The sequence below is a fragment of the Oncorhynchus keta genome, unplaced genomic scaffold (genome assembly GCF_023373465.1).
Source record: "Oncorhynchus keta strain PuntledgeMale-10-30-2019 unplaced genomic scaffold, Oket_V2 Un_contig_6766_pilon_pilon, whole genome shotgun sequence".
Lineage (NCBI taxonomy): Eukaryota > Metazoa > Chordata > Actinopteri > Salmoniformes > Salmonidae > Oncorhynchus > Oncorhynchus keta.
This window is the reverse complement of record NW_026289049.1, coordinates 15,188-40,023: the sequence shown is the minus strand read 5'-3', so window position 1 is coordinate 40,023 and position 24,836 is coordinate 15,188. Positions and strand designations below refer to the sequence as shown.

The 24,836-nt window shown below is 45.1% G+C and overlaps 1 protein-coding gene, 1 long non-coding RNA gene and 2 pseudogenes across 5 annotated transcripts; 2 read left to right on the top strand and 2 right to left on the bottom strand.

The window, feature by feature from the left end:
* The first annotated feature begins 827 nt into the window (after nt 1–827).
* Nucleotides 828–3,452, top strand: LOC118380027 (group XIIA secretory phospholipase A2-like). The gene is made up of 4 exons (XM_035767027.2): nt 828–1,217; nt 1,498–1,574; nt 2,002–2,167; nt 3,042–3,452. Exons 1-4 carry the CDS (start codon nt 956–958, stop codon nt 3,158–3,160), a joined length of 624 nt encoding a protein of 207 aa, XP_035622920.1. The 5' UTR covers nt 828–955; the 3' UTR covers nt 3,161–3,452.
* A 3,452-nt stretch (nt 3,453–6,904) lies between these two features.
* On the top strand, nt 6,905–12,797 carry LOC118380028 (caspase-6-like; annotated as a pseudogene). Its single transcript, XR_008123242.1, has 8 exons — nt 6,905–7,030; nt 7,511–7,555; nt 8,724–8,766; nt 9,002–9,151; nt 9,264–9,342; nt 9,463–9,638; nt 9,902–10,052; nt 10,391–12,797. The product of XR_008123242.1 is annotated as a caspase-6-like (transcript).
* On the bottom strand, nt 7,562–8,717 carry LOC127926094 (uncharacterized). Of its 3 annotated transcripts, XR_008123244.1 has the most exons (4): nt 8,358–8,717; nt 8,279–8,317; nt 8,205–8,243; nt 7,562–8,053 (listed from the first exon to the last, which is right to left on the bottom strand). It is a non-coding gene; the product is annotated as an uncharacterized LOC127926094 (long non-coding RNA). The 3 variants fall into 3 exon arrangements; XR_008123243.1 differs by lacking the exon at nt 8,205–8,243; XR_008123245.1 differs by lacking the exon at nt 8,279–8,317.
* A 174-nt stretch (nt 12,798–12,971) lies between the features above and the next one.
* Nucleotides 12,972–23,869, bottom strand: LOC118380030 (calcium uniporter regulatory subunit MCUb, mitochondrial-like; annotated as a pseudogene).
* Between the last annotated feature and the right edge of the window lie 967 nt (nt 23,870–24,836).

Genomic DNA, 24,836 nt, shown 5'->3' with positions numbered 1-24,836 from the left:
CTGTGATTCTTAAAACTGAAATGCAACTGAACAAGTCTACTAGAAAGGAGACTTTGCTGTTTTTCCTGGAAGTCCATGAGAATTGTGGTGTTTCTGAAAAATACATAGGTTATAGGCCTACAGTGATTATCACTTGTATTGATCAGTGGTGGGAAAAGTACTCCATTGTCATACTTGAGTAAAAGGAAAGATACTTTTGTAATTTTCTATTAAGGTAAGTAACCCAGTAAAATACTAAGTATTTGGTGTTAAATTTAAATGGTTTTAAATGTAGCAAAACTAAATGGAACTGCTAAAATGTACTTGGGTAGTAATAGTATAAACCACTTAAAATGCTGTATATTAAGCAACCCAGCACACTTTTCTTGCCTTTTTTAAATTGACATAACTGGGCACACAGACAATTTTCAAATGAAGCATTTGTGTTTAGTGAGTCTGCCAGATCAGAAGCACTAGGGATGTTCTCCTGATGTGTGTGAATTGGACCCGTTTCCTGTCAAAGTGTAAGTACTTTTGGGTGTCACGGAAAATGTATGGAGTAAAAAGTACATTATTTTCTTTAGAAAAGTACAGATACACCCCCCCCCAAAAAAAAGAAAACACTACTTAAGTAAAAATACTTAAGTGCTACACTGATGAATATTGCCTTAAAATCGAAAGCAAGAAAATTTCTCAGTAAATATCATCAAATCGGTCATGAATATACGTTCGTTCGTGGCATGCATGAACTTCGAACATCTGTGGGCGTCGAGTGACCACGTGTACTGTAAGTGCCATGTATCTATTGGCACTGATAGGTTTATTGCTGTCACGTGACTAATCCCACATCCGGGAAGGGAATTGCATGACAGGCGATTTGTTGACACCGAATAGGACCAATAGTGTAACATTTGGGAAAGTGTGATATGATTTTTTTTTACCGACGTTTGGTGCAGTCATTTAACTTTGGATTCACATGCCGACCAATTGCAACTTTTCTAGCACCGGTGCTGTCATCATGCATCATAACAGTTGTATCCCGGTTTTTCTCGTTAGCTTACTATCTTTCTATGGATTTCTGAGCTGTGTGTCATGTAGTAAGGAACCTGAAACACCGGACTGGCGGATGACTTTAAAAACCATTCGCAATGGGATCCATAACATTGACAAATACCTCAACGTTGCTCTGGACTTATTTGGAGGACAAGATGGACTGTGTCACTATGAATGCAGCGATGGTAAGGTCTCCCAGGCCACACACACAGTCAGTACTTGTTGGTAATGGAAATAAAAACATGGCCATAACTACTTTGCTTATGCAGACAGGCCATTTATTAAAACGCTCAGTTGAAAGTGATTATGTTCCACAAACAAAGCAGATAAGCACCACTGTAGCCATCTTGAGTTGTAAACCATTAAACTGGTACAGTGCCACCCCAACACACACTGTAGTTTCTCTGAACAGGTCGTCTCTCTCAACAAGATTAAAGAACAACTCTGAACACTCTTTCCTTGCAGGTTACAAACCAGAACCCCGGCCTGGTTACAAACCAAACCCACCCAATGGATGTGGGTCACCCCTGTTCGGATTCCAGGTGAGCTAGTGTCATGTATGACTTTGATCTATAGCAGTGGTCTTTCCTATTAGTCCTGTGGGGGGTGCAGTGTGTTATCCCAGTCCAGCACTAACCCACCTGGTTTAGCAACTCATGTTTTTTATGATTAGCAGAGACCTGTGTTTCAGACAGTGACGCCTGCACACACTATAGTGTATTGCTATAGCTGCGGCTCTTCAGGACCAGAAATGAATACCCCCCACACACACACACACACACACACACAATGTATTTTATTGTCACACGTGTGCAGTGAAATGTGTTTTACAGGGTCAGCCATAGTAGGGCGGCTCCCCTATACGGCGACCATTGTTTATAGGAATGTTATTACACCTGTCATATTATATATTGCTTTGAATATTTGTGAACATTGATCTAATGGTCATCTCTTTTGTCTACTCTACAGTTTGACATCGGCATCCCGTCCTTGACCAAGTGCTGTAACCAGCACGACCGTTGCTATGACACCTGTAACCGTGATAAACACGACTGTGACGATGAGTTCCAGGAATGCCTGGAGACCATCTGTAGGAGATTACAGAAGATGTTGGGACTGGCCCAGAGTGTCCAAGGTAAGATGGCAACTGGGTTGTGTTTATTAGGGCATGCAACAGAAAACTTTTCACAGCGGAACACGACAATGTGTTTCTTATTGTAGTTTCTGCCAGTTTGTCTGTTTTCTTCCATCCTGTTTCTTTCTGTTTTCTTCCATGTGTTGCCTATTGAACACCACGCTGATTAATGTATTGATATGCTCCCAGTGTTGAACACAGAGCAGGACTTGACTCAAGCATTCCTCACAGTTCATTCAATAATGTGCCCACCATCTTGAAGCCTGGTAAAATCATACTGAACCCTGCACTCACCATTGTCAATTGTTTCACTTCACTGGTGAGTTCAGCATTTAACCAGTCTAACAATCTTGCTGGTGCGGAAGATCATACAACTCCCCCTGATGGCATTTCTGGTGAGGTCTATATCCATATTAGGGCATGCAACAGAAAACGAGTGGTTCAAGTCCTGAATGCTGATTGGCTGAAAGCCGTGGTATATCATATATGCATATATCATATATCATACAATGGGTATGAAAAAATGTGTATTTTTACTGCACCTATTAAGTTGGTAACCAGTTTATAATAGCAATAAGTCACCTTGGTTTTTTTTTTTGATGTATGGCCAATATACCACAGCTGTGTTGTGTCATGCAGAAGAACAGCCCTTAGCCGTGGAATATTGGCCATATACCACACCCCCTTGGGCCATATTGCTTAATTATAGTACTGCAATGTTGAGGGAGCGAGCATAAGCATTTCACTGCACCTTTTATACCTACTGTAAACTGTGCACGTGACAAATAACATTTGATATTGATTCATTTTTCTGTGTGTTTCATATGTCTGTATATAATGATCAAGTCGTGTTTCCATGTCTCTCTCTATACAGCGTGTGAGAATACTGTGACCCTGCTGTTTGAGGCTGTCATGCACATGGGGTGTAAACCTTATATGGACAGCCAGAGAGACTCCTGCATATGCAAATTTGAAGTCAAGAGGGATCTATGAACTGCCATCCAGAGGGGATTCTGGAATAGTCAAGCCACCAGAGAAACATTGAAGTCAATACTGTATCTTGGGATAGAGCTGTGGAAGTTTCCATTGATAACAATGTGCTAAGCCTTGTGAAGGGGCCTGTATGTGCTTTCAATGAATGAACATTGGGTGATCTGAGTTTTTAAATTGCTATTTGATCATTTTGTAGAATTGTTCTCCTATGCAAAGGTTGTTTAGTGGTTGTTGTCATGTATGTCATTTGTTTGTTCTGCCACACATTTATATGTATGCACACATGACTGTAAGTCGCTTTGGATAAAAGCGTCTGCTAAATGGCATATATTATTATATTATTATTATATATTATATGAAGTATAAATTAAGAGAGAATATAAATGTTTATAAAAGGTAAGAAGACATTGAAGACAAATGTATGCACATAATGATACAGTGATGAGGGTAATGGCTACATTATATTGCCCAGTAAGTGTATTGTTTTGGTTACACTTCTGTAACCGATGTGAAATGGCTAGCTAGTTAGCGGTGGTGCGCGCTAATAGCGTTTCAATCGGTGACGTCACTCGCAAGGGCCGAGGATTTTGTGGAGCGATGGTTAACGATGCTTCGTGGGTGTCAGTTGTCAATGTGTGCAGAGGGTAGCTGGTTCGAGCCCGGCGAGGATACGGACTAAAGTTATACTGTTACACTTCTCCGCCCATGCATTGGCTATATAGACCGCTTTATTTCGCATGTGTGGCTACTGAATATGAGCAGCGAGAACGATGAGAGTGGACACTTGTACATTCTCTTGAACTACGTTTTGCATATAGGGTATAGCCTACCTTTTAGGAGGATAATTTGCAGGCAGAGACAAATAAATGGGTAATTAATATTTATTGAAAATGAAAGGTTCGCTTACCATAGCCTATCCGCGCGTTACGCCTTTTCAATCATTTTAATTATTGCACCTTGACTAACGTTGGTTGAGCGTCCTCCACTTCTTTCCATTATCATTTATTTACAGACACTGTAGTAAACTGTAGTCTAATCATATTTAATGTAATTTTCTTGAAAAGACGACTGCCATTTGATTCTCCTCCCACGCATAGGCAGCCTACTCCATTTCATTGAGACCAGACTACAATCTCTCGGGGACTAATTCATGTGGACAGATGAAACGGCGATAATCTGTCAATGCACATGTAGGATTATGTGGTTGATGAGCAACATTGAGGGGTTCAATTAATCTGTCCGGGCGCCCGACAATGCGTGTTTTTTTACCGGGTGAAAGTTGATTGCGTTTGTTTTGGAACCGGCCTGCCTCCCGGGTGTGAGACAGGTGCCCGGTTCAAAGCCCACGGAGAAATCCGCTCAAAACGTAATTAGCACGTGGAGTAAAGAGTACGGTTCCGTGTTTTCACATGTAAAAGTGATTGCTTTTGACAAAAAAAAAGCATCTGCTTTCCCAATGAAAACTAGTTTGAAAATGCAAACATATTTTGAATGGAAAAGAGATGTAGGCCTATGTATGTTTCTGGATGACGCACCTTGTTGACAGAGCGGCACAGACTACTGTTTGACTTGAAAAAGGCACTCCTCCTCCCTTAGTGCTTTTGCCAATTCACGTCAAAGGACATACCGATGCCCCGCGGTTCACCGTTTTATTTAACTGTTTTTTAACCAGGAAAAAAACATTGAGACCCAGAGTCGCTTTTTCAAGGGATACATGACCGAAAATGCCGTAACAATCAATACATTACAGAATTAAAACATACAACAATATGATCCAGCCCCAAAAAAAGCATTTGCACTCCTCTGTAACAGTCTCCCATGAACATTTCAATTCATTCAGTGGCACTAACATATCTAGATGAAGTATGGATTGTAGACTACACCAAGGTGCACAAGACAAGAAGGCAGTCTTGCTTAATAGTGCAAATGTCCTGAGGACTTTAAGCAGGTAGCCTAGTGGTTAAAGCTGTGGGCCTGTAACAGAAAGGTTGCAAGATTGAATCCCCAAGCTGACAAGGTAAAACTCTGCAATAGGCAATAAACTCACTGTTCCTAGGCCATCATTGTAAATAAGGATTTGTTCTTAACTGACTTGCCTAGTTAAATAAATGTTTTTTTAAAAGTAGCAACTGCCCATCAGACCGGGTATGGTAACTGCTGGTGGTGAGCCCAGACTACATAGATGAAGAGGGAGTTTACACAAAAGGGTTTAGTAGATGAACACTTACATATAATCAATCATCCCAGTAGTTTCTGGATTTGTTTTTGTTGTTTATTTGGATGAATCAGGATTGGGCAAATGCATGCATAAAGTGCTAATCAGCAGTTACATCATTTTTTTAAAACTTATGAATTAATGATATGCACACATTGATTCTTCAAGAATAGGCTATAATTTATAAATGCATCATGAGTTTAGTTCAACTGGCATACAACATCAAAACCCCAATTATAAGCTTGTTTTACTGCAATGTTTGTAAACATAGAAAATGTCAAACAAATAGCCTACTGCAGCCTCAAAACATGGTTTAAACTATCATGTTGATATAATGGCTGTTCAGTCCTTGCATCCATAGCTCTGTCTATGATTTTGAGAGGTTACATTCCTCAAGCCCCATCCCTCAGCGTTTTACTGACAACCGCTGTATTATTGTTTCGACTGCTGCTTTAACTGGTGCTGTCACGACTCATTTGGCCGCCTTTCCTTCCAGTTCTCTGCTGCCAGTGACTGGAACGAATTGCAAAAATGGCTGAAGTTGGAGACTTTTATTTCCCTCACCAACTTTAAACATCAACTATCTGAGCAGCTAACCAGTCACTGCAGCTGTACATAGTCCATCTGTAAATAGCCCACCCAATCTATCTACCTCATCCCCATACTGTTTTTATTTTATTTACTTTTCTGCTCTTTTGCACACCAGTATCTCTACTTGCACATCATCATCTGCTCATTTATCACTCCAGTGTTAATCTGCTAAATTGTAATGCCGTTTGCACACACTATATAGACTTTCTTTTTCTACTGTGTCATTGACTTGTTTGTATTATTGCCTTGTTAATTGTTTACACCATGTGTAACTCTGTCACACTGCTTTGCTTTATCTTGGCCAGGTCGCAGTTGCAAATGAGAACTTGTTCTCAACTCACCTACCTGGTAAAATAAAGGTGAAATATATATATTTTAAAGTTTTGACGTTTGTTGAGCTTGCCCCATTCACAAGCATACCTAAACATGTATTTTGTTTTTACAGTATCCCTCTGCATAATGTCACGCCCTGAAACATGTTTTATATTATACTGAACAAAAATAAGTCGATACCATAAGTCACCTCCAACCTCGTTTTAGAGAATTTGGCATTATGTCCAACCAGCCTCACAACCGCAGACCACGTGTAACCACGCCAACTCAGGACCTCCACATCTGGCATTTTCACCTACGGGATCGTCTGAGGCCAGCCACCCGGGGAAAAAGTCAGTCTCAGTGGCTGTGCCCCTGCCCAGTCATATAAAAACCATAGATCAGGGCCTAATTTATTTATTTTAATTCACTGATTTGCTTATATGTACTGTAACTCAGCAAAATCCTTTAAATTGCTGCATGTCGCGTTTATATTTTTGCTTGACTCTGTTATACGGTTCTCAGTGGCTACAATGTGGCATTATACGGAAGTTGTAACGAGCAACTTGACTGCCATGCCCAGTTGCCAATTGTATCCAGTGTTTGAGTAGATCCGCCAATCAGCTTAAAGGGGCGGGAAGTGTCATTCTCCATCAGTGTTTGTGAAACCGATACATTTTACACTTGCGTGTACACATTGAAAGGAGAGGAGACAGCAACCATGTCGTGTCCAGGGAATAAAGACACTAAAGGTAAGAAAAAGTCCTATTTGGAAGTTATAAAATACTATATGTATGTAGTGGTATTAGTAGTCTTGCAGTTTAATGTAATGTTGTGGTCACGGAAATCATATAAGACAAATATGAAAGAACTCTCAGAAGACATGTCGGATCCTCCCTGGGAAAGGAAACAAAAGATTAATACATCATTTGCTGAATGATGTCATGGATTTCACAATTCCCCCTACATGTACTTCGCTTATCTCTAATATGTTTATACGGTGTATGTACCGCAATATGTGTCTGTACTGTTGTTACAGTAGCCAAGATTGTTGTTCACTGTCAGATGAATCGCGTCACTACGCAATTGCCTGGGGACGAAGTTACTGACAGATAAGCACAGACCAGATTTTATATCAGGTGTTATGTCAATGTTATCAGTGTACAGACTTGTTTCACAGGTCTGTGAAATCTTACTGTATTGTCTCATGTGGGATTTTTGTCTCTTCCAAGTCACAGGAAGCTTGGAAAAAGACAACAAAACATCCCAGACGACAGGTGAGTATGTACGGCCGATATCAGGTTAGGTAGGTCTAGGTGCCCAATGCTTGTAGAGACATATGCAGATGTACATTTAAAACCAAAACAGAGACTGTTTGAGGTACTGTTTTAACGAAACTACCTTATCTCACGAAATGTCATTTTATGAGACTCAAAGTACACGCTAATTATGTAATGGTTAACACAAACCTGTAGTTATTTCTCCGTTTTGGCGTTTGCACTGAGCAATCACCTGAATCAAAATGCAGTATACCCTCTTGTGCTCTCAATAATAACCCGTAACACAAGGAACATAAGGAAATGGAACAGCAGACTCCCCCTTCATGCTTCACCCCACACCTGCAACAGCAGACTCTCCCTTCATGCTTCACCCCACACCTGCAACAGCAGACTCTCCCTTCATGCTTCACCCCACACCTGCAACAGCAGACTCCCCCTTCATGCTTCACCCCACACCTGCAACAGCAGACTCTCCCTTCATGCTTCACCCCACACCTGCAACAGCAGACTCCCCTTCATGCTTCACCCACACCTGCAACAGCAGACTCCCCTTCATGCTTCACCCCACACCTGCAACAGCAGACTCCCCTTCATGCTTCACCCCACACCTGCAACAGCAGACTCTCCTTCATGCTTCACCCCACACCTGCAACAGCAGACTCTCCCTTCATGCTTCACCCCACACCTGCAACAGCAGACTCTTCATGCTTCACCCCACACCTGCAACAGCAGACTCTCCCTTCATGCTTCACCCCACACCTGCAACAGCAGACTCTCCCTTCATGCTTCACCCCCACACCTGCAACAGCAGCACAAGTAAAGAGCATGTAAGATAGGAGAGCTTTGTCACTTTTTCTACTGGTCTTAACACCTGTAACCAGCCTATTGAAAACCACCAGGACTGGGTGCTTTATTGAACAATGGCTGCTTGGTCCTGGAGTTGTAGCCGAGGCTACTAATTCACAAACCTGTTTGCAGAGCTTAACAACAGACCCCCCCCAATAAATCTGATCCCAAAAGCTTTGGAGACTATTTGCATCGAAACTGCCGAATGTTGAGATATCAGAAAGCTGTAAAACCACGAGGCCTTTGAGAAGTCATAAAATAAATATTCATGCAAGATTGTCATACCTGTTCAGATTGTATGTTCCTTTCTCTTTATCAGGTCCTAGTGAGAACCTTACAGAAACAGATGGGTATTTCTGCAGGTAACTAATTAGTAATGATATTACTCATTACATTGTTATAAATGACTTGAATGTAATGAACACCTGGTTGAAATAAGTTCAAGTGTGTTGACAGTTGAAGTGAACAAATAGTTCCTAATTTCTTGTGGTAACCGATAAGAAAGCTACACTTTCTCAAATGTCTCTCGTTCAGCTACACCCACTATGGCATAACAAGGTATTGGTATTGACAGGGGAGCATGTGTTTTTCCTTCAGCAGTTCTTTCTCTATGGACCCTGCGGAGGAGTATAAGATGAACCACAAGCGGCGAGGCCTGGCTCTCATCTTCAACCAGGAGCACTTCTACTGGTATCTGAGGATGCCCCCCGCAACGGGACCAATGCTGACCGCTCCAATCTGGTCAAAGGTATACATGGCATCAGATATGACCGTGCTTCAGAACTCCCTATAGACCGGTTCAGACAACTGCAGTGCTGATGGAGTTGTTTAAAATGTTCACACTTGATTTTTCTGATTCAGATTTGAGGACTTGAACTTTGAAGTGCAGGCCTTTGATAATCTGAAGGTGGAGGAAGTTCTGGATCAAATCAGTCAGGGTAAGCAGCACTTCTAGTCCTTCGATACCACCTAGAATAATCTGCTTAACACAGATCCTGTATCAGTCCCAGTCGGTATTATACTTCAGAATAAGAAATGATACGTCTGATACTTTATAGCGGCTGAGGCCAACCATGCTGATGCAGACTGCTTCGCCTGCGTCTTTCTGAGCCATGGAGAGAACGACCACGTCTATGCTTACGACGACAAGATCGCTATCCAGGACATCACTGCCCTGTTCAAAGGAGACAAGTGTAAGAGCCTGGTGGGCAAGCCCAAGATCTTCATACTACAGGTAAGAGGTCAGATGATGAGATGCCTTTTGAATAGATCCATTTTAGATGGAAACCTTTGACATTCAGTACTGTTGACTCATAGACCCATAGACCATATCTGATGTTTGGGGGCCGGTGAAGGCATATCTTCCTCAGACACAATACTATTATTTGTAAACATTTATCCACATAACCACAAATATTTACTGCTAAATATATATATTTTTTATATATAACCATCATATTGACTGTTTTTGGTTTCTGATTTGATTGACACCAACAGGCGTGTCGTGGGGACAAGCATGACGATCCAGTGACCCCCATGGACGTGGTGGACAGTGAAGTGAAGACCAACGAGGTGGTGGTGGATGCTGGGGTGGTCTACACCCTCCCTGCTGGCGCTGACTTCCTCATGTGTTACTCTGTGGCTGAAGGTGAGGAACACATGGCACAGCTGATAGTCCATTACAGAAAACAAGAAGAAATACTGTAAACCTTGTGGTCGTAAATGAGGATAGATGCATAGATCAGTGATACATGGAGAATAAAGACATTCATTATTTTAATTCCTTATCAACACTCACAGTTACTATTTTGTACCCAACTCCTTATTGTGACTTGTATACAGTTATGCTGTTTAGACAATATCCTAAATAACTGTTTCCCTGTGTTTGTGTAATGGTGTTTGATCACTTGATTATCCTTTGCTTCTCATTTGGATGAATGGAATACAGATCTAACTGCCATACTTGTTCCCGGTGTCCCTGTGCAGGCTACTATTCCCACCGCGAGACGATCAACGGCTCCTGGTACATCCAGGACCTGTGTGGGGCCATGCGGAAGTTCGGGGATTCCCTGGAGTTCACGGAGCTCCTGACCCTGGTTAACAGGAAGGTGTCCATGAGGAGCGTCGGGAATTGTAACGACAAGACCGCCATCGGGAAGAAACAGGTCCCCTGCTTCGCTTCCATGCTCACCAGGAAGCTCTACTTCCGACCCAAGAAGCAGTAAGGTCTCCATCCACTGGGCAGCTACTACGTCATTCCTGAATCCTGCTGTAGTTGTTTTGAATGTTTTTTTGGGGAGAAAGGTTGTCCTTGACTATAATGTCTGGTGGTTCTTTTTGTTAAACGTTTGTCTACATTATTTCGATGTTTGTCTTGAGAACCATGAAACATACTTCATCAAGCTGTGCATATTCCCTTTATTCTAATCTTTCCTATGAAACCAAATGGAGATCATGTCATTGGCTGATGATTGTGTATGCAGTGTTATTTTAACACACATTCTGTGGTGGTAAAACTGACCTAAAACAAAGCATGGTACTATACTGGTGAAACCTGCTTGGCTGCTCGGCTTCAGGCTTTCCCTGTTGGTGTTGACAGAGGTCATGGAATGTACCCGCAGGGCAGGTAAAAGAGTGACATGAGAATGGTAATTGAGCATTAACATTTCAAATGACTTTATTCTCAGTCTGTTTGTGGATAGCTGTTTGTTAAGAGGGGATTCTCAGTCAGTAAAGGATTTTGCATCACCAGTCCTTTAAGGCCTTTCTCGGGAGAATACTGCGAGCATTGACTAGTGGTTCCCTGGGCTTGATTTGTTTACATCAACTATCTGTGTCAAATATACAAAGACATGTGCACATTGTTTGAAGGAGGATGTGGCTCTGGGGTTAAATCCCTACCGTACATCCAAAAGGTGTGGCTTTGATCCTTATCTCTTGTGCAAGATTGTGCAACTGTCTTTGTCCGACATAGGAAGAAAAGTGCCGATTGGGGTAAAGAGTGGGTGGCTCTGGGGTTGAACGCCTTCCTTGCAACCAACAGGATGTGGGTTCATACCATATCAATACCGTCCAGCACGGTGTTTCCTCCGACACATTGGTGCGGCTGGCTTCCGGGTTGGAGGCGCGCTGTGTGAAGAAGCAGTGCTGCTTGGTTGGGTTGTGTTTCGGAGGAAGCATGGCTTTCGACCTTCGTCTCTCCCAAACCTGTATGGGAGTTGTAGCGATGAGACAAGAGAGTAATTAGTAACAATTGGATACCACGAAATTGGGGAGAAAAGGGGGTAAAAAATAAATAATAATATGTTGCCTTGTTCTGTCAAAAAGGGAATTTGTGTCATTTCTCTTTGTACTTGGATGTGCTTAGCCTTTACAACTCAAATGTAGTTTTACATGTTTTGAAAGTGGCAGGCTAAACGTGAACAAACAACTCCAATGTGGAAAGTACCTCTGGGAGTCAAGTGTCTAGTACACACTGCAAGTTTGGTCACATGACCTACTGTACTACTCTGACTCAGGAAAACCAGTCCTATACCATTGTTCTTTGTTATTGAGGGTATTTGACAACTGTTTTCAACTTAAGATAAGATCACTTTATTGGTAAATACACCCCCCCCCACATCCCATCTGGGCTGGGATTGGAAACCCTCCGCTTGCTGGCTCGCATCTCCAACCACTTGGCTACCTGTCGCTCCAATACTGAACAACTTTAACACTACCAATCTTTTAAATACCATTTTACACCCCCCCACATCCCATCTGGGCTGGGATTGGAAACCCTCCGCTTGCTGGCTCGCATCTCCAACCACTTGGCTACCTTTCGCTCCAATACTGAACAACTTTAACACTACCAATCTTTTTAAATAACATTTTTGTACACCACATGACTACAGGCATATTCTTCAGCCAGAAAATATGCGCAAGTGTGCATTATATAACTCAGATAAGACAACTCAGGGTACCAATCAACCGACCGTCTCATGTTTAAAAAATAAATAATTGTTAGTCACTTGGGAGATATTTACTAAAGCAATGACAATGCATGAGGTATTACTCATTTGTATGTGAACCTGAGTGCTGGACACCAATTCATGTTTCTATTTCTGAATTGTTCAAGAAAATGAGGACCGTTTTAGTCTCCATGGGTGAATATAAGGAACCACTGCTTAGTAACAGTAATGTACTTTTCTTGTATTATGGTCCACCAGGGAAATGTATCTCTGACCTTTTGGGAGATTGGGTTTGCACTAATAGCATTTGGAGAGGTGCGTGGGGCTCCTATTGAGTTAGAATCTCTCATTTATAAAATGACAGTTGTAAAACTGTTGAAATATGTTTGGGGTTTTGATGATTGAAACAAAAGTCTGAGGTGCAATAAAATATTGAAATGTAATTTGTGTTCAGTCTCAGTTCCTCTTAATCTTTGTAAACGTTCAGAATGGATCATCTCATTATATACACATCACTATTCATAACTTTGCTCTTCTATAGAAATGACACTAGCTACTATATTGAATTACTGCAATGGCCAGGAATGCAGAGAAAATATGATTAGTATTCAGGAAGATGTTTTCTCATATATTTATTACTATACTATTTATTACTATATTACTATACTACCACAAATTACTTCCAATATTGTAAACCAAAACTCTAAAATGATCTGCAGGGTTAGTAAGAAAAACGCATTGTTATCAAAATAAATGGGGGAAAATGCTGCTGCTCAGTAGTCCTTCAGTTTGATGGTGTGTGTGTGGTGCTGCTCAGTAGTCCTTCAGTTTGACGGTGTGTGTGTGGTGCTGCTCAGTAGTCCTTCAGTTTGATGGTGTGTGTGGTGCTGCTCAGTAGTCCTTCAGTTTGACGGTGTGTGTGTGTGGTGCTGCTCAGTAGTCCTTCAGTTTGACGGTGTGTGTGTGGTGCTGCTCAGTAGTCCTTCAGTTTGACGGTGTGTGTGTGGTGCTGCTCAGTAGTCCTTCAGTTTGACGGTGTGTGTGTGGTGCTGCTCAGTAGTCCTTCAGTTTGACGGTGTGTGTGTGGTGCTGCTCAGTAGTCCTTCAGTTTGACGGTGTGTGTGTGGTGCTGCTCAGTAGTCCTTCAGTTTGACGGTGTGTGTGTGTGTGGGGCTGCTCTTCATGGCTGGCTCTGGATCTGTTCTACAGGGAGCTGAAGTTGGGTTGGATTCCTTAGACGTCTCAAATCTTCTTCCACCTAAGGATGACACACACACATACACACATGATGTGTGTGAAGCCTGCTCTTTATAGACTGAATACATCAGTGGAAAGTCAATAAGCAGTGAGCAGAAGTTGTTGGATTCTGCAGTGCCTTGTATAAGTAAGTATAGCAACATACCGATGCCAACTCCTCTCTCAGCTCATTGTACTTCTGCACGTTGAAGCGCTCCTTCTTAGCACCCTTGTGGAAGTAATACAGGAACTGCCTGTCTTTGGCATCTGGATACACATAATCCTACAGAGGACAACAACCATGATCCATCTGGATAGACATAATCCTACTGAGGACAACAACCATGATCCATCTGGCAGGACATAATCCTACAGAGGACAACAACCATGATCCATCTGGATAGACATAATCCTACAGAGGACAACAACCATGATCCATCTGGATAGACATAATTCTACAGAGGACAACAACCATTATCCATCTGGATAGACATAATCCTACAGAGGACAACAACCATGATCCATCTGGATAGACATAATTCTACAGAGGACAACAACCATTATCCATCTGGATAGACATAATCCTACAGAGGACAACAACCATGATCCATCTGGACAGACGTAATCCTACAGAGGACAACAACCATGATCCATCTGGACAGACGTAATCCTACAGAGGACAACAACCATGATCCATCTGGATAGACGTAATCCTACAGAGGACAACAACCATGATCCATCTGGATAGACATAATCCTACAGAGGACAACAACCATGATCCATCTGGATAGACATAATCCTACAGAGGACAACAACCATGATCCATCTGGATAGACATAATCCTACAGAGGACAACAACCATGATCCATCTGGATAGACATAATCCTACAGAGGACAACAACCATGATCCATCTGGATAGACATAATCCTACAGAGGACAACAACCATGATCCATCTGGACAGACGTAATCCTACAGAGGACAACAACCATGATCCATCTGGATAGACATAATCCTACAGAGGACAACAACCATGATCCATCTGGATAGACATAATCCTACAGAGGACAACAACCATGATCCATCTGGATAGACATAATCCTACAGAGGACAACAACCATGATCCATCTGGATAGACGTAATCCTACAGAGGACAACAACCATGATCCATCTGGATAGACATAATCCTACAGAGGACAACAACCATGATCCATCTGGATAGACATAATCCTACAGGGGACAACAACCATGATCCATCTGGACAGACGTAATCCTACAGAGGACAACAACCATGATCCATCTGGTGCAGACTAACTTGTGTATCACTTCTCACTCATAGTTATCTGGGTTTAAATTCTAACTTGAGATAACCGTGATCCTCTGTGTAAATTATGCACGGATGTCATTAGGAGATATGATCAGAATACAGGTGATGCACCTCGGCGTAACAGAGGAATGTTGGTTTGTATCAGCCTCCTTGTTGTGGCATGGATGTACACAGTTCGTACTGTGCATTTATAAGATACTTACAAAGTCTTATAAAATCATTTAGACGCAGGACACAGGTGCTGTGGGACCAACTGGAAGGTTTACCGGTCAGACCATTTCCTGCTCCTTCTATACAGTGCATGTTATACACATTGCAGCCACAGGAGGGCAGACATACGTAGAGATTTCTCTGTTCCACTTCTAAGTGCTTATCACCTGTGTTTTGATTACATCTACCATTGATGTCAACTGCAGCGGTTTGTAGAAGTTTGACTGCACACAGTTATCTAAAGTTAGAATTCAACCCTGATAATTACTGCCTTCATACTGTACAGCGTATGGCAATGAAGGTCACATATGAGAACTTGACTACTCCAAGTTGTTGTAAGGAGACCAGGTGTGACTGAAATGAAAATGAAAGCCTTTTGTTCAAGTGCCCTGTGTGACAGTACTTTTTGTGCACACAAGGGGAGACACTGTCTTGACTACTTGTATTGAGACCGTGCTGGACATGGGTCTTCCTGTCCTTCCAGTCCTGTACTGTACCTGCTTGGTGAGGACATAGTAGGAAGACTCCGATGCTGGTGCAGTAGGTAAGGAAGTAGGTGACGGGCTCCATGACGTCCCAGGAGTACACCCACCAGGTGAGCCAGGCCAAGGCCCCGCCCTGCACAGACAGGGGCCACACCTGTCCACAGAGTCCTGGAGGAGTGGAACTCTGCACTGCGCGCCAGCTGTGCCTTCACCTATACAGGGAACGCATACGGGAGACAGAGGTTACTAGTGATAGCTAAAACAAACTCTCACACTCATGCAATCTTATCTTTGAAGGTTTACCACGACAGCTTTATGGTTGTCGACCAAAGGATAGGTAGTAGGAGTCACACAGAGACGAGAGAGATGAGACAAGAGAGACGCAAGAGAGAGAAATAAAGAGAGGAGATACTGAAAGACAGAAGGAAAGAGAAAGAGAGAAACGGAGTCAGAAGTACACCCCTCCGTACGCACACCCCTCCGGTACGCACCCCTCCCTGCACCCCTCCGGTACGCACACCCCTCCGGTACGCACACCCCTCCGGTACGCACACCCCTCCGGTACCTGTTCCAGAGGTGAGGTCCTGTTTGAGTCCATCCAGTCTTCCAGCAGCTGCCTCCGGTCCTTCACCAGGTGGTGGTCAGGCAGGTGGAGGGCGCACACCCTGGAGCAGCTGCACCATGTGCTTCATGTCCTCCACGTCCACCACATGCTCACTGGACACACTGGATGCCTCTGGACACACAACATGGGTGGAATTCATTTAAAACACAGTCACTCTGGGAACTCATGGCAAAATTATTATTATTACACTGGGAACATGCATCACTATTCCACCAATTCCACCCCAGACTGGAGGTGGATAATGACGATGAGGAGGAGGGGAGGAGGATCCTGCTGATGCTCAAGTGACTAATGATGTTTCTTTTTAGAATTACTGATAAAGATCCATTGATATCTCATCATCATCCTCTGTAGCTGTGTGATCTGTGGTCCTCTGTAGCTGTGATCTGACTGTGGTCCTCTGTAGCTGTGTGATCTGTGGTCCTCTGTAGCTGTGTGATCTGTGGTCCTCTGTAGCTGTGTGATCTGTGGTCCTCTGTAGCTGTGTGATCTGTGGTCCTCTGTAGCTGTGATCTGTGGTCCTCTGTAGCTGTGTGATCTGTGGTCCTCTGTAGCTGTGTGATCTGTGGTCCTCTGTAGCTGTGTGATCTGTGGTCCTCTGTAGCTGTGTGATCTGTGGTCCTCTGTAGCTGTGGGATCTGTGGTCCTCTGTAGCTGTGTGATCTGTGGTCCTCTGTAGCTGTGTGATCTGTGGTCCTCTGTAGCTGTGTGATCTGTGGTCCTCTGTAGCTGTGTGATCTGTGGTCCTCTGTAGCTGTGTGATCTGTGGTCCTCTGAGCTGTGATCTGTGGTCCTCTGTAGCTGTGTGATCTGTGGTCCTCTGTAGCTGTGTGAGCTGTGTGATCTGTGGTCCTCTGTAGCTGTGTGATCTGTGGTCCTCTGTAGCTGTGTGATCTGTGGTCCTCTGTAGCTGTGTGTGATCTGTGGTCCTCTGTAGCTGTGTGATCTGTGGTCCTCTGTAGCTGTGTGATCTGTGGTCCCTCTGTAGATGTGGGACTGTGGTGATCTGTAGCTGTGGGACTGTGGTCCTCTGTAGCTGTGTGACTGTGGTCCTCTGTAGCTGTGTGATCTGTGGTCCTCTGTAGCTGTGTGATCTGTGGTCCTCTGTGGTCCTCTGTAGCTGTGTGATCTGTGGTCCTCTGTAGCTGTGTGATCTGTGGTCCTCTGTAGCTGTGTGATCTGTGGTCCCTGTAGCTGTGTGATCTGTGGTCCTCTGTAGATGTGTGATCTGTGGTCCTCTGTAGCTGTGTGATCTGTGGTCCTCTGTAGATGTGTGATCTGTGGTCCTCTGTAGCTGTGTGATCTGTGGTAGCTGTGGGACTGTGGTCCTCTGTAGCTGTGTGACTGTGGTCCTCTGTAGCTGTGTGATCTGTAGCCTCTGTGGGACTGTGGTCCTCTGTAGCTGTGTGACTGTGGTCCTCTCTGTAGCTGTGTGATCTGTGGTCCTCTGTAGCTGTGTGATCTGTGGTCCTCTGTAGCTGTGTGATCTGTGGTCCTCTGTAGCTGTGTGATCTGTGGTCCTCTGTAGCTGTGTGATCTGTGGTCCCTCTGTAGCTGTGTGATCTGTGGTCCTCTGTAGATGTGTGATCTGTGGTCCTCTGTAGATGTGTGATCTGTGGTCCTCTGTAGATGTGTGATCTGGTGGTCCTCTGTAGATGTGATCTGTGGTCCTCTGTAGCTGTGTGATCTGTAGCTGTGGGACTGTGGTCCTCTGTAGCTGTGTGATCTGTGGTCCTCTGTGGCTGTGTGATCACAGGTCCTCTGTAGCTGTGTGATCTGTGGTCCTCTGTAGCTGTGTGATCTGTGGTCCTCTGGTAGCTGTGTGATCTGTGGTCCTCTGTAGCTGTGTGATCTGTGGTCCTCTGTAGCTGTGTGATCTGGTCCTCTGTAGCTGTGTGATCTGTGGTCCTCTGTAGCTGTGTGATCTGTGGTCCTCTGTAGCTGTGTGATCTGTGGTCCTCTGTAGCTGTGTGATCTGTGGTCCTCTGTGGCTGTGTGATCTGTGGTCCTCTGTAGCTGTGTGATCTGTGCTATCTTGGATTAAGGGTCCTACCTGACAGGTCGCTCCTACCAGGTGGCGTGGCGGGAATCTGTCTCCTCACCACGCGCTCTCACCACTGGTGTCCCCCAGGGCTCTGTTCTAGGCCCTCTCTTATTCTCGCTATACACCAAGTCACTTGGCTCTGTCATAACCTCACATGGTCTCTCCTATCATTGCTATGCAGACGACACACAATTAATCTTCTCCTTTCCCCTTCTGATGACCAGGTGGCTAATTCCATCTCTGCATGTCTGGCAGACATATCAGTGTGGATGACGGATCACCACCTCAAGCTGAACCTCAGCAAGACGGAGCTCCTCTTTCCTCCCGGGGAAGGACTGCCCGTTCCATGATCTCTTCATCACGGTTGACAACTCCATTGTGTCCTCCTCCCAGAGCGCTAAGAACCTTGGCGTGATCCTGGGACAACACCCTCGTTCTCAACTAACATCAAGGCGGTGTCCCGTTCCTGTAGGTTCATGCTCTACAGCATCCGCAGAGTACGACCCTGCCTCACACAGGAAGCGGCGCAGGTCCTAATCCAGGCACTTGTCATCTCCCGGGCTGGATTGCAACTCGCTGTTGGCTGGGCTCCCTGCCTGTGTCATTAAAACCCTACAACTCATCCAGAACGCCGCAGCCCGTCTGGTGTTCAACCTTCCCAAGTTCTCTCACGTCACCCCGCTCCTCCGCTCTCTCCACTGGCTTCCAGTTGAAGCTCGCATCCGCTACAAGCATTCATGGTGCTTGCCTGCGGAGCTGTGAGGAGAACGGCACCTCAGGCTACCTCAGGCTCTGATCAGGCCCTACACCCAAACAAGGGCACTGCGTTCATCCACCTCTGGCCTGCTCGCTCCCTACCACTGAGGAAGTACGGTTCCCGCCTCAGCCCAGTCAAAACTGTTCGCTGCTCTGGCCCCCCAATGGTGGAACAAACTCCCACACGACGCCAGGACAGCGGAGTCAATCACCACCTTCCGGAGACACCTGAAACCCCACCTCTTTAAGGAATACCTAGGATAGGATAAGTAATCCTTCTCACCCCCCTAAAAGATTTAGATGCACTATTTTAAAGTGGCTGTTCCACTGGATTTCATAAGGTGTATGCACCAATTTGTAAGTCGCTCTGGATAAGAGCGTCTGCTAAATGACTTAAATGTAAATGTAAATGTAATCTGTGGTCCTCTGTAGCTGTGTGATCTGTGGTCCTCTGTAGCTGTGTGATCTGTGGTCCTCTGTAGCTGTGTGATCTGTGGTCCTCTGTAGCTGTGATCTGTGGTCCTCTGTAGATGTGTGATCTGTGGTCCTCTGTAGATGTGTGATCTGTGGTCCTCTGTAGATGTGATCTGTGGTCCTCTGTAGCTGTGATCTGTGGTCCTCTGTAGCTGTGTGATCTGTGGTCCTCTGTAGCTGTGTGATCTGTGGTCCTCTGTAGCTGTGTGATCTGTGGTCCTCTGTAGCTGTGTGATCTGTGGTCCTCTGTAGCTGACTGTGGTCCTCTGTATCTGTGGTCCTCTGTAGCTGTGTGATCTGTGGTCCTCTGTAGCTGTGTGACTGTGGTCCTCTGTAGCTGTGTGACTGTGGTCCTCTGTAGCTGTGTGATCTGTGGTCCTCTGTAGCTGTGTGACTGTGGTCCTCTGTAGCTGTGTGATCTGTGGTCCTCTGTAGCTGTGTGATCTGGGGTCCTCTGTAGCTGTGGGATCTGTGGTCCTCTGTAGCTGTGTGATCTGTGGTCCTCTGTAGCCCTCTCTGTAGCTGTGTGATCTGTGGTCCTCTGTAGCTGTGTGATCTGTGTGGTCCTCTGTAGCTGTGATCTGTGGTCCTCTGCAGCTGTGTGATCTGTGGTCCTCTGTAGCTGTGGGACTGTGGTCCTCTGTAGCTGTGTGATCTGAAGTGGGGACTGTGGTCCCTGTAGCTGTGGGGACTGTATCTGTGTGATCTGTGGTCCTCTGTAGATGTGTGATCTGTGGTCCTCTGCAGCTGTGGGACTGTGGTCCTCTCTATCTGTGGTCCTCTGTGGGACTGCTGTGGGACTGTGGTCCTCTGTAGCTACAACCAGGACTGTGGTCCTCTCTGTAGCTGTGGGACTGTGGTCCTCTGTAGCTGTGGGACTGTGGTCCTCTGTGTGGTCCTCTGTAGATGTGTGATCTGTGGTCCTCTGTAGATGTGGTCCTCTGTAGCTCTGTGGTCCTCTGTAGCTGTGGGACTGTGGTCCTCTGTAGCTGTGGGACTGTGTCCTCTGTAGCTGTGGGACTGTGGTCCCTGTAGCTGTGGGACTGTGGTCCTCTGTAGCTGTGGGACTGTGGTCCTCCTTGCAACTGGAACTGTGGTCCTCTGTAGCTGTGGGACTGTGGTCCTCTGTAGCTGTGGGACTGTGGTCCTCTGTAGCTGTGGGACTGGTCCTCTGTAGATGTGTGATCATGGTCCCTCTGTAGCTGTGGGACTGTGGTCCTCTGTGGCTGTGGGACTGTGGTCCTCTGTAGATGTGTGATCTGTGGTCCTCTGTAGCTGTAGGACTATGGTCCTGCAGCTGTGGGACTGTGGTCCTCTGTGGCTGTGGGACTGTGGTCCTCTGTAGCTGTGGGACTGTGGTCCTCTATGGCTGTGGGACTGTGGTCCTCTGTAGCTGTGGGACTGTGGTCCTCTGTAGCTGTGGGACCTGGCGGTCTCTGTAACTGTGCTATGGGTCCTCTGCTGGCTATGGGACTGTGGTCCTCTGTAGCTGTGTGATCTGTGGTCCTCTGTAGCTGTGGGACTGTGGTCCTCTCTGTGGGACTACATGGTCCTCTGTAGCTGTGGGACTGTGGTCCTCTGTAGCTGTGGGACTGTGGTCCTCTGTAGCTGTGGGACTGTGGTCCTCTGTAGCTGTGTGACTGTGGTCCTCTGTAGCTGTGTGATGTGGGACTGTGGTCCTCTTCTGTAGGACTGTGGTGATCTGGTCCTCTGTAGCTGTGTGACTGTGGTCCTCTGTAGCGCTGTGGGACTGTGGTGATCTGTGTGGTCCTCTGTAGCTGTGGACTGTGGTCCTCTGTAGCTGTGGGACTGTGGTCCTCTGTAGCTGTGTGACTGTGGTCCTCTGTAGCTGTGGGACTGTGGTCCTCTGTAGCTGTGTGATGTGTAACTGTGGTCCTCTGTAGCTGTGGGTTTGTGGTCCTCTGTAGCTGTGTGACTGTGGTCCTCTGTAGCTGTGGGACTGTGGTCCTCTGTAGCTGTGGGACTGTGGTCCTCTGTAGCTGTGGGACTGTGGTCCTCTGTAGCTGTGGGACTGACTGTGGGACTGTGGTCCTCTGTAGCTGTGGGACTGTGGTCCTCTGTAGCTGTGGGACTGTGGTCCTCTGTAGCTGGTAGAGCATGTTGGATGCCAGGATGTGGTTCTCCCAGTAGCTAAGTCAGAATAAAGCTGCTAGATGGCATTTATTATTATGTCCATCATCATCATCATCATCATCTCTTAAACTGTTTAAACTACCTATGTTTTGCTTTCTGGATGTTTCCATCATTGATGAGCTGTGGACTGTGGTCCTCTTTCAGGGGGAGTGGGTATCGTTCTACAGGGGACCTGTGGCTGTGGTCCTTGTAAAGGATATAAACTGGAAGTCTGTTGCACACCATCTATGGAGACTGTGGATATAGTGTCTATGGTGTCTATAGAGTGCTCCGTAGCTCAGAATAAAGCATCTCTGTAGGAGACTGAGGATAACAGATGGATATAGTGTCTAAGGTGCTTTAGCTACCGTGTCTGTAGGAGACAGGAGGATATCATATAAACACCCGTCATCATCTTCTCTTAAACCATCTGTAAGACAGGAGGATAACAGATGGATATAGTGTCTTGGTGTCTTATTAGCTTCACCATCTTTCAGGGGATAACAGATGGATATAGTCTCTGTATAACTGCATCATTAACAGATTATAGTCTATGGGAAAGGTAGCTACCCGTGCACCATCTGTAGGAGACAGGAGGATAACAGATGGATATAGTGTCTAGGTCTGTCTATAGAGGTGCTGTTAGCACCCGTGCACCATCTGAGGAGACAGGAGGATAACAGATGGATATAGTGTCTACAGGAAGTGCTGTTGTGGTGTCTATAGAAGCTATGCACCATCTGTAGGAGACAGGAGGATAACAGATGGATATAGTGTCTACAGGGGTGGTGTCTATAGAGGTGCTGTTAGCTACCCGTGCACCATCTGTAGGAGACAGGAGGATAACAGATGGATATAGTGTCTACAGGGGTGGTGTCTATAGAGGTGCTGTTAGCTACCCGTGCACCATCTGTAGGAGACAGGAGGATAACAGATGGATATAGTGTCTACAGGGGTGGTGTCTATAGAGGTGCTGTTAGGCATCTGTCAGGAGGATAACAGATGGATATAGTGTCTACAGGGTGGTGTCTATAGAGGTGCTGTTAGCTACCCGACCATCTGTAGGAGACAGGAGGATAACAGATGGATATAGTGTCTACAGGGGTGGTGTCTATAGAGGTGCTGAGCTGTGCACCATCTGTAGGAGACAGGAGGATAACAGATGGATATAGTGTCTACAGGGGTGGTGTCTATAGAGGTGCTGTTAGCATACCAGGCACCATCTGTAGGAGACAGGAGGATAACAGATGGATATAGTGTCTGGGTGGTGTCTACAGGGGTGGTGTCTATAGAGGTGCTGTTAGCTACCCGTGCACCATCTGTAGGAGACAGGAGGATAACAGATGGATATAGTGTCTGTGACAGTAGCCCATATCATAAAGTATCTCAGAGTAGGTGTGCTGATCTAGGATCAGTTCTGCCCTGTCCATTAAATCATATTCATTATTATCTAAAAGGCTGAACTACTCCTAGATAGGCACTCATACTCTGAAATGCTTTATGAATACGGGCAAATGTTTGCATTTGAGTGTGTGTACACAACATTTGTGTGTGTACAACATATTTGTGCGTGTGTACACCATATATTTATGTGTGTATACAACATATTTGTGTGTGTGTCCTACCTTTGGTGAGCACAGAGGCAGAGGTGACTCCTGTCTTCTCTCTGCAGGTCGTGGATGAGGTCTCCTACAGTCATTAACATGGGCCTGAGGAAGAACAGACAGCTCTCCTGCCTGGAGGGTAGCGGTACAGCCAGCACCGGTCGTCCATGTTTATACTGCAACACCACATCTAGACCGCAGACAGAGAATAACACCAGGTAAAATTGGCAGTTTAATGGCCTTGTGTTTAAAAATACAGTGCAGCTCATTCTCACCGTTTTAAATAACTGAGCTCATTGCATACAACAATATATGGATTGTCTCTGCGTTTATTAATAGTGATATGAACAGTCTACCAAAGATTACAATTCTAAAGCCTTTCATCATCGGCTGGCACTTTAGAATAAAGAACTGCACTGTGTGTAAAGTCAAGGCAGCCAGGGTAATACATTAATTGTAGAAAGGTTCACTGTAATGCCAGTATCATACCACTAGAGGGTGCTACAGTACTGCAGAAGACCACTTGGGGAGGACACCTCCACTGTGGCTGTCTGGGATGGATCTGAAATGAGAGAACACAGGGAGTCCCATTCAGACCAAGGTCTCTTTCAGAAGGAACCATTCGTACACAATTTACAAAATAACATTAAATCAGCAAATAGGTCTCCAATCAACATAATGAACAGCCCGAGAGGCACCAGAACATACTGTTACAAGGAACGCTGTAGAGTTTTTCCATACATGGGCGGCAAAGCAACTAAAAACAGAATGTCTTAGTGGCTATCAGCTCAGTATCAACAGAAGTCCTCCCTTGGCAAACGATCATGCTGCCAAAGACAGAAAGACAAACATTTGAAGTTCTACATGAATAAAATGAGAGTCGGAAAACGACCAGCTTCTATTCTACGTGACATCTTTGTTTTGCCAGGGAATGATCTTGATTATCATTTTAAATGTAGACAATCATTGCAAGTCATTTTTACTGAGACACTGTGTGATGTAAACATTGGGATAAGGACATATTTCCAGAATCTCATTTCCAAGAAACTGCATCATCATCATTATATTACCGCAGCCTATCTTGCTACACCCCCATGAACCACAGAATAGCCTACAGCCGACAGATTTGTTTTGCTGACAACACCATGTCAAAGCTTCTGCTGACGCGACATTTCTCCATTTGATTTCAATACCTTCTTGGCCTGGATGGAAAACCGTTCCGTGTTCATATTCACAATCATATCCCTCCCAACATCACTATCCAATCTCACTGAGGTAAGGGTAAAAGGCTGACTCTCACCAATCTCACTGAGGTAAAGGTAAAAGGCTGGCTCTCACCAATCTCACTGAGGTAAGGGTAAAAGGCTGACTCTCACCAATCTCACTGAGGTAAAGGTAAAAGGCTGGCTCTCACCAATCTCACTGAGGTAAGGGTAAAAGGCTGACTCTCACCAATCTCACTGAGGTAAAGGTAAAAGGCTGGCTCTCACCAATCTCACTGAGGTAAGGGTAAAAGGCTGACTCTCACCAATCTCACTGAGGTAAAGGTAAAAGGCTGGCTCTCACCAATCTCACTGAGGTAAAGGTAA

Coding starts and splice junctions, on each gene's coding strand:
- LOC118380027 (XM_035767027.2), top strand. CDS start 956: ATGCCGACCAATTGCAACTTTTCTAGCACCGGTGCTGTCATCATGCAT. Junction 1,218..1,497: donor TCACTATGAATGCAGCGATG/GTAAGGTCTCCC, acceptor CTTTCCTTGCAG/GTTACAAACCAGAACCCCGG. Junction 2,168..3,041: donor ACTGGCCCAGAGTGTCCAAG/GTAAGATGGCAA, acceptor CTCTCTATACAG/CGTGTGAGAATACTGTGACC.